The sequence below is a fragment of the Phoxinus phoxinus genome (assembly GCF_949152265.1).
Source record: "Phoxinus phoxinus genome assembly, chromosome: 18".
NCBI lineage: Eukaryota > Metazoa > Chordata > Actinopteri > Cypriniformes > Leuciscidae > Phoxinus > Phoxinus phoxinus.
The window spans coordinates 18,802,765-18,812,908 of NC_136893.1; the positions used below are offsets into that span (position 1 = coordinate 18,802,765).

The following is a 10,144-nucleotide window of genomic DNA, read 5'->3' on the forward strand; positions in this document are numbered from 1 at the left end:
ATCTAGGTGCCGAGGTGTCTGTGAATAACCCCCAAAAGGCAAAACAGACCTCCGGTTACCATGGCAACAAACACAAACCAGCAAGATAAGAGGGGTTTACGACCCAAAGGAATTCAGAGAGAGAGTTGGACTTACCACTCTTAATGTCCATAAAACAGACTTTTCTCCATTGATTCATAGACTTCACTTTCTATGAATGAACATGTCTATCCCCAGGACATTGTGTGTATTATTACTGTCTTGTATATTGTCTTTTTGTAGTGTAGCCTATACTGTTTTGTGCATGCCTTAAATTCCCCCTGTGGTGAAAATCAAGGTTTTAATATTGTCTATGTGGTGTTTTTAATATGCTTTAAGATAAACCATGTGCAAATTCATGTCAACACAATTGCTGAGTATTTTCACCTTAAAACTGCAGTGAACCAAAGACAGTCTCAAAAACGCAGTTTGAAATCACTGGTGTTTCTGACGTCATAAACTACATTGTAACCAATCACGTCAACGTGTGATCGTCAACGAGTGGATCTCTGAGCTGGTGTGAGCGAGTGGAGGCGGGGCTACTTTGCATATTCGCGTATACTAAAGGAGGCAAGGGTGCCTCACTTTCCCCAGTGCTAGCCAGAAGGGCCCTAAAGTCAAACTCAAGCCAAGTTGTAACTTTCTCCCGACAGCAACCGAATCAGGCTAACATCGCTGAAGTTCAGTTCTGTAGCTGTAGACCCCTTGTTGCCAATGTGCTTTAAATTAAGAAACTGATGGTTTTTAAAGGGGTCATGACATGAGAAACCAAATTTGCCTTGATCTTTTGGTATATAAGAGGTCTTTGTACCATTAAAACGTCCTGCAAGTTTCATAGCTTAAGACGTCCTCCCCATTATAAACGAATCATTTATTTAATCAAGCTCTAAATACAGCTCGTTCTGGATCCATGGTAAGAAGTGACGTCACGGTACGAAGTGACGTACCAGCGTTTGCATATAGACCGCCTCCAGCACAAGACAACTACGCTTTAAGCGCAAGGCAACTACGCTCATTTCGTATCGTTGTCGCGCCCGCGCGCTGCGCGCCTCACAAGTGTTCAGTCGACGGACAGCGAGTGGGTCTGTGTACAGGGAAGTTACGATGCCACGCAGATGTGCTGTTCCTGGCTGTGGACAAACAACATCTTTGAATACGCTGCGAAAGATCCAGTCGTCAGGGAAAAATGGATGCACTTTATTTTTTGCGGACGTCTCAGTCACGGCAGTGTTAGTTTAAGCGTTTGTTCTATACATTTGAAGGATGACTGTTTTGAGAACAAATCCCAAAATGATGCTGGCTTTGCCAGAAAACTGTTGCTCAAAGATAAGTCCGTGCCGACTATTCTGGGCTCAACAACGACGACGCAAACTGTAAGTAATGTATTTAAAACTTTAAACTACTTTTTAAATACGCTGAATCCGCAAATGTTCTGGCTGGGGGCGTTAATAATCGATGCACTGACGTTAGCCAATCATAACAGTGGGCGTTAACACTGAACTCTTAAAGGGGAAAGACTGTTTGAATCAGAGGATGAGAAACAGGGTGGGTAAAGGTCATAAATCACTACATTTTAAACGTTTTTTGTAAAAAAAAAACTATAGTAATACTATAATTGCACCTAAGGGAACATAATAATAAAATAAAATAAAACATGTCATGACCCCTTTAAAACAGTTGTACTGCTTAATATTTTTGTGTAAACTGAAAAAATATATATATTTTCAGGATTATTTGATGATTACAACATTCAATAGAACAGTGTTTCTTTGAAATAGGAATCATTTGTAACATTATGAGGTTCTTTACTGTCCCTTTATTAAGGTGCCCTTGATGAAAACTTCACCTAGTTTACTATTCAATACCAGTTTTTTTTTTTTTTTTTTTTTTTTTTACTGTTACTTTTTCACACTAATGTCAAAGTTCAGAGTGATCATCTGTAATTCATCTGCTTAGTAATGGCTCTTTGATTTTAGCCATGTGTTAGGTTCAAAGTTCAAGTGTTCTTATGTCTCACTGACTCTCATAGTAATGAAATACACTGTACAATGATGCTCAATTACAACCCACAGTGCAATATACTGCACACATGAGAAACAAGATGATAAAAACAAGATGATTACAATAACATACAAATAATAATTATAGTCATAAATTGTCAATATTGGCAAGTATCACAACATCCGCTTCAAATTATGAAATGAAGGGTGATTTCTCTTTTGTTTGTATCCAGCATGCCAGTTTTTCTTTTAAAACTCCTACCTTTACCTCCTACGCCACATTAATTGCCGAAGTCTCAACCTTTAACAGTGGGTTGAATCTGAACAGTATTGACAGGTTTATGTAATATACATTTGTTTGTCATAATAAATGTCATTCTCATGCTTCTGGTCACAGTGGGGGTTTAACTAGGCGTGTATTTTAATGATACACCTTAAGCAAACACAATACAGAGTACAAACGCACACAGCGGCAGATGATGGCCTTGTTCACTCCATGTGCAATTAAAATTCTGATGAGGTTTTTGTTCTGGGAGGAAATAGCTCCTTATACAGTAGATGAGATCTAATTCTTGCTCTCATGGCTCATTTACTCTCTCATTAATGTTCACATGAGAAAACTTCATAAACTTCAAGATATTTCGTAATTACACTCTTTAACAACAATGCACATGTGAAGTGGCATTGTACTAGCCCAAAAAATAATAAATGACAGAAATAACTAAAATAGGCATTTGTTTTATAAAGTAACTTTCTGTAACATTTATGTTTTTTTTTTTTTTTTTTTTTTTTTTTTTTACAGGTTTAGACAACAGAAATCAGTGGTCCATGATTAATTATTGCCCTTACAGTTAATGAACTATAATTTTCTCAATGCTATTTATTTATGATAATTTTTTCACCTTCATCATGTTAATGCACTGTAAAAAAAAAATTGCTGCAATTATTTAGCACAACTTAAAATCCAACATTGTTTCAACTTTAAAAAGTATGTGTTCAAGCTTGACTTTATTAAGTTTAGTTAACTTAAGTTTAGTTTGGTTAAGTTGGATATTTAAGTTATCTCAACAAATTTTAACTAATCGCAGCCACATTTTTTACAGTGTGTAAGTGTAAGTTATACCAGAAAGACTCCACGTCGTTAATTTATAATCTTGCGCAACCAATCACAGCTTGACATCAAAAATAAAAAGACAGATCTAGGCCTCATTATAATTCTGCGTCGAACTCACGCCGTAGCTACGTCGTAGGCTTACCCTCCTATTTTGCTGCGTAGTGAAGTTCCCCTTCATCCTCCCCACCACCACCAGGATGGGTTCTGTCCACTCGTCCGGGGTTAGGCTCCGCCCCTGCCTCTATCATCAGGCAGGACCTACCAGTTAACTTCAAGACCTGGACGAAGGACGGGGCCTACGCCAAAGAACTTTGAGACAGAGCTTGTCGAGGGTTTATTTATTTATTTTGTCTGTAAAATCATTTTACAAAATAAAATTAGTTCATTCGAGAATCCTCCCGAGTCTTTTTGGTAGAACTGTAATTCTATATGAGACAAAAAGGATTTGGATTGCAAAATTAAACATTTAAGGGTGAGTTCTGTTGCACATGTTTAAAATAAAACCACCTGTCTCTGTTCAGTTTGGTTCTAACCCGCATTTTGAGTCTTTTTTAAATAATAGGTTTCATAAGACTGTACAGTGACAGCACAGCAGTGGATCACATATGAAAGGATTTGAATTTTTAAAAGCTCTTTGGAACCAGATTACAGCCCACCATGACATAATTATCCAATTACTAACAAGTAAACAAGCCAATATTCCTGTTGCAATTATTCGCTGAATAAATTCAGAGCGAATGCTTAGGGAAAAGTAGAATAGACTTCCCACTGAATTTCTAGCCTTGTCTTAGTAAGACATGTTGTGTGTTCAAATTGCAAAGGGAAAAAGAAAAGAAAAATCTAAAAATGGACCAGATTACTGGGTAAAAAAGTGAAAATGCTCTCAAACAAAAGGTGTAATCACATGCACACAGAGTTTTTTGTTATCAAAATGAATACACGTAGTACATGTAAATAATTTAGCGCTTTGATTGTTATGCAAATAGACTGTGTTTTAGCATGATTATATGCTTGAAAGCTTTTAACCAAAGAAAACAAAGAAATTCATTATTTTATTAAGCATGGATGCAAAAAACAAATACTGTTAAAAATCACTGTAGCTTTGTTGAGTATGAGACTTCTTCTCGGTTACACTTTATTTTGATTGTCCACGTTATACACTCTACTAACTACAAACTTTGTACATAATTAGTAACATAATTCTCAATGATTCCATTGTCCCACTGTGTCCAATCATCATATATTTAAGGTATGAGAATGTGTGCATGCTATGAGTCTGCTCATGGCTGTCACTAGCCTCCAAATGCTGCTCAGCTCCCTGCTCCCTTGAAACTATCATCAAACCGTCAACTTGCTCCCAACTCCTACACATCAGCATCTCACAAATTTCCCCATCCAAAAAGCTCTTCATCCTTACACATAAATAATGGAACAAACTTCACACTGAGAATCAGAACATCTGATTTGACAGTTCAAATGAATAGAGACACATCTATAGATGTAACTATTTCTTGAACTCAAACTCATGTCATTTTATCTTACCTGATATATAGTTACCATCTCCACATTTCAAACTATATGGAACTTTTGAATCCTTGCACCTTAAAAACGTCCATGGAACCATATTATGTATCAAGTTTTTGTTATACTATACCCTGAAATAATAGTAAATTAATACATGATTTCCTTTCATAAAGCTTTCTTATTCTTTCTCTCTTTTTGGTTATTTGGTGAACACCTTGGTAGCCATGGTACATTTTGCCAAATGTGAGTCTAACCTTAAAGTCACCCCGTAGTCAATAAATTGATCCCTTAAAACTCATATTTGATTACCAAAATTATATATTTAAAAGTTTTTATCCTTGAAAAAATGTCTTCTTGCCTTAAAATATCTTAAATGTAACTCTATACAACCCTTGCCTCGTTTAGTATACGCGGTCCTATGAATATGCATATTAGCCCCGCCTCCACTCGCTCACACCAGCTCAGAGATCCACTCGTTGACGATCACACGATGACGTGATTGGTTACAAGGTAGTTTATCACGTCAGAAACACCAGCGATTTCAAACCGCGTTTTTGGTTCACTGCAGATTTTAGGAGAAACTACTTTAATAAAAATAAATGTCTTTGTTCTGCTGAACACATATGAAGATATTTTGAAGAAAGTTTGTAACCAGGCCGCATTGGGGCACCACAGTAGGAAAATAAATATACTATGAAAGTCAATGGCGCCTCAGAACTGTCCAGTTTCCCACATTCTTCAAAATATTCCGTTGTGTTCAACAGAACAAATACATTTATAAAGGTTTGGAACAACCTGAGGGTGAGTAAATGATGACAGAATATTCATTTTTGGGTGAACTATCCCTTTAAAGCGCTGTCAGACCTGGGATCTTTCCTCTCAGCATGCACACGTAATTAGCTCTTTGACACTTGGGAATATCATAAGTCAATTTCCTTTGATTGTTCTAAAGCGAGCCAATCAGTCACACAAGTCCCCTCTAAACTATCATTAATCCATGCAGCTCATAAAGCTCTTCATCGGGAGACGCAGATCAGGGGTGCTGGCGCAGAAAGCCAAAGAGGTCCTTTTCCTTTAATCATGGAGTAGTAATGACGAGGAACACAAGGGGTATAATTAAAAAAGGATGAAATGAAAATGACAGCAGGGTATCTGCTATTTCACCTCATTAATTAACACGTTACAAATCAACATCAGATAACGCTAAGCCTTAAATTCACATTCCCCGCTCACATTAACAATAAGCTTGTGTGCAATAATACCATTGTCCTCAGCTGACTTCAGCTCATGGTCACCATTAAACATGCTTTATCATGTCACGACTATAACAGAACCTTATCCTATTCATCCAACAATACGAAATCAAAGAGAGCAGCCAACCACCTGCATGAACAGACTCATTCAAACGCAACCATTTGAAAAATAAAACCTCAAATGAATGAAGTTGAATATGATAAAAGAGAGAAAATGCTTTATTTTCGTTCACTGTATTTATAAAACCATTATGAGTTAGTCATAACCTCTTCAAGATAGCAACCTGTATTGGCACTGTGAAGAAAGGAATATGCAACAGTGTCAATGGGTCAGAATTCACCTTCTTCAATAGACCTTTATGCTGTTTTCTTATTATTACACATACAGGAACTCACTGAAACGTATCCACTCCACAATAATATTATCAATCATTCAAAAGCAGACTCATTTAAATAATTGTAACACTATTTTGATACAACTGATAGTGAAAAATACTTCATAATCTATTTTAAAAATCCCAATTTTTGACAAAAAAGTGTTCATGGGTTTCTCCAAAAAGCCTCATGCCTGCCAAAGTTACAACTTTTTCAAGTTACACAAGGTTGTGCAACTATGCTAACACTTTACAACAAGGTTCAATTTATTTATGAATGCATTATAATCATGAACTAACAAAAACAACAATTTGTACACCCTTTATTATTCTAGGCTGATGTTACAGACTTTTCTTCATTGTTAATTCATGATAAGTAATAATTAACAGCATTTATTGATCTTCTGTAGGGGTTATGTATCTTAATACATTTTTCATCGCACACTGTCAAATGTCAACTATTGCAACAACTAAAGCTTACATTTTTGTAAACATTAACACTATTGTGCAAGTGCAAGTTTTCAAACTTGAATTTATTAAGTTCTACTAAATTAAAATGTGTGGGATGTGCACTGGTGAATACCACTATAAAAAAATAAAACAAAATAAATAAATATAAAGATGGGAATGCATCATTTATTTCATAATGTTTTAAAAGTATTTCCCTGTCACTCCTACAGTAGGTTGTCAGTCAAAGCTTCCAGACTGTGAATCATCCATCATATCTTATGCTTAACAATATGTCAATCACTCACACTTATGACAGGATCATGGCACATTGAGCCAATCACTGGATCGGATGCTGCACAATAAGCCAATCATTCACCATGATAACTGGTTGTGATTTAATTGAACAGTCAGCCAACCGCTGGACACCATATCCTCTATTCTAGCTTGCTATAATAAATAAATAAATAAATAAAATAAAAAACTTATTTGACTGATACCATGTATACGTGAACTTTTCATAATTTTAGGTTCAAAATTATATTAACACGTGCATTTTATATGTAAAATGCTGTAACTGCTTTCCCCCCACAATTTTAAATAACTTTTTGCCTTTCAGTTTTAATGTTAATATCCGTGTAGATTCTCTATTATTTATATCTCAATCCTTGCATGCATAGCTAATAATTATAACAAAATTAGAAAATCACTGTTTAATATGATTTACCAAAGGACATGTCAACCCACACATAAACAATCAAAAAGAATGCGTGACTCCTTCAAAGATCTGCGGAGAGCGCGCGGTAGAATGTGACGTCACCAGTCGCACTTCTTTCCTACTTGTTGGGGAAAGCGCGAGCTACGCTGCCTGGCGCAGAGAGGACACAGCGCGCGCACGGAGAAAGAATATCCAACACGGTAAGACCTCGCACCTTTTCACTGTTAGTTGCTGCTTCTTTGCTTTTTAAAGTAACATTTGCAATTCGTATATATATGGGCTACAGGTTTTTTCTGCATGTTTTGATGTTTTAAAATAAATTAAATTATTACATTCATAAGTTGTGTACATAATTCGCGCATATGTTATACGTTTCTCAGCGTACAATTGTTTGTACAGTCTGTTTTCTGCAGGATACCAATGTATTGTAGTATTGCTCTCAGATCTCGTGACGCGCAAAGAGACAGATGAAAGACATCGACCACCTTAGACTCGTGGAGAGATCTGCGAAAGCGAGAGCGCAGCTTTATAAAGTAAAGCACTTATCCCCGGAGGCTCAGCTGTTACAGTATGGAGAACATCACGGGGCCCTTCACCCCAAACCCGACATGCAACTACAGCATGGACTTGTACTATCACAACTCGCACAACCGGAGCGATCTGAACTGCACGCCGCCGGCTGACTACTTCTTTTACGCAGATCTGTACGTGGTTCTCCCGGTCATTTACTCCGTGATATGTGCCGTAGGTCTGACGGGCAACACGGCGGTCATATATGTGATCCTCAAAGCACCCAAAATGAAGACGGTGACCAATATGTTCATTCTGAACTTGGCGATCGCCGACGACCTCTTCACTTTAGTGCTCCCCATCAATATAGCGGAGCATCTGTTACACTACTGGCCGTTCGGCGAGGTGCTTTGCAAAATTATTTTAAGCATCGATCACTATAACATCTTCTCCAGCATCTACTTTCTGACTGTTATGAGTGTGGACCGGTACCTGGTGGTGCTGTCGACCGTGCGCTCCAAGCGCATGCCGTACCGCACATACCGGGCAGCCAAGATAGTGAGTCTGTGCGTGTGGATGCTGGTGATCCTCATCGTCATGCCCTTCACCGTTTTCGCAGGAGTCTACATCAGTACCGACGACTTCGACAGGAAAAGCTGCGTGCTGAGTTTCCCAAGTCCTGAAAGTTTATGGTTCAAAGCGAGCCGGATTTATACACTCATACTGGGCTTTGCCATTCCGGTGTCTACAATTTGCATTCTTTACACCATGATGCTGTACAAACTAAGAAACATGCGTCTGAACACCAACGCCAAAGCGCTGGACAAAGCCAAGAAGAAGGTGACTATCATGGTGTTTATTGTACTGGCCGTGTGCCTGTTCTGCTGGACGCCCTTTCACCTCAGCACCATCGTAGCGCTGACCACAGACCTTCGGACCACACCGCTTCTCATCGGCATCTCGTACTTCATTACCAGCCTGAGCTACGCCAACTCCTGTCTGAACCCGTTCCTCTACGCCTTCCTGGACGACAGCTTCAGAAAAGCATTCAAGAAGATGTTAGAATGTAGACCAGCCTGAATTGAACACACATTGAAGGGACGAATAACGGGGGGCGAACTGAATTCCAGTTCGATTCCTGGATTTGAATTAAGGTAGCAAACAGGATGCGGGTTTTAGCAATTTGAATATATCTAAATAAAATATAAAATATATTTTGAAATATGTTACACAAATTTCTAATATTTTATATTTTAATGATTCTGTAGTTTGTGGCCAATTACCAGCCCTGATTAAAGTACAGTTACTGGCAGTGTCTCAACACAAAACTGTTCAGCCCGTATAGGCATTTTATTTTTGAAAACATTGTCGTTCCAATTCAGTATATTGTAGCTTTCACCCAATTGGATTCAAATCCACACTCGTAAACACTGATTAAAATACAGTAAAGCACTGTGTCCACTACTTCAGATTCTCATGTCCCCGTGTGGCTCCCCAATAATAAAAGAAAGTATTTTCCTGACACTAAATTCTAAAGTGAGAGTTTGTCTCCCTCTTGTGCTCTCTCTGTGATGAACTATTTTGAAGTGTGCTTCAACGCATTTCTAACAGCAGTGCCCTGAAAACTTGACCTAGGCATAACAAAAAATGTGATATCAAGGATGACATCATGTGTTTCTCAAACAGCAGGGACTGGCTTTGTGTGTATATATTTGTATAGACCTGCTTTTGTCACATGAAACGTCATCACTTCCGGTCCAGCTTCATATCTTAATAGCACTTGAGACAGATGTTTAAACGTGCATTCTCTTTTCTTTTAATGGATGAATATAAATGTGAAATATTTTTGTTTGTGTATTTGTAGATCGATACAGTGAAGCATATTATTATGGCTTTTTAAATACTAGGTCTAAATAAAATGGAATAAATCAATTGTCTTTCATTTAGCCTGATGCAGATCAAATATTAATAGTCCTCATGGCCCAACGTTTTAAATTACGCATCATCTAATGTATTTTTCTACCGCAGAATGTTCCTGAATATATAGTCCCCTCCTCTCTCTCTCTCTCTCTCTCTCTCTCTCTCTCTCTCTCTCTCTCTCTCTCTCTCTCTCCCCCCCTCTCTCCCCCCCCCCTCTCTCCCCCCCCCCCTCTCTCCCCCCCCCTCTCCCCCCCCCTCTCTCTCTC

At 38.0% G+C, this 10,144-nt stretch overlaps 1 protein-coding gene across 2 annotated transcripts; it reads left to right on the forward strand.

The window, feature by feature from the left end:
• Nucleotides 1-7,598: 7,598 nt before the first annotated feature.
• Nucleotides 7,599-9,888, forward strand: npbwr2b (neuropeptides B/W receptor 2b). 2 transcript variants are annotated; one of them, XM_079589002.1, is made up of 2 exons: nucleotides 7,599-7,648; nucleotides 7,848-9,888. In XM_079589002.1, exon 2 carries the CDS (start codon nucleotides 8,019-8,021, stop codon nucleotides 9,036-9,038), a length of 1,020 nt encoding a protein of 339 aa, XP_079445128.1. In that variant the 5' UTR covers nucleotides 7,599-7,648; nucleotides 7,848-8,018; the 3' UTR covers nucleotides 9,039-9,888. The 2 variants fall into 2 exon arrangements, with proteins under 2 accessions (XP_079445128.1, XP_079445129.1); XM_079589003.1 differs by having other exon boundaries at nucleotides 7,892-9,888.
• The last annotated feature ends 256 nt before the right edge of the window (nucleotides 9,889-10,144 follow it).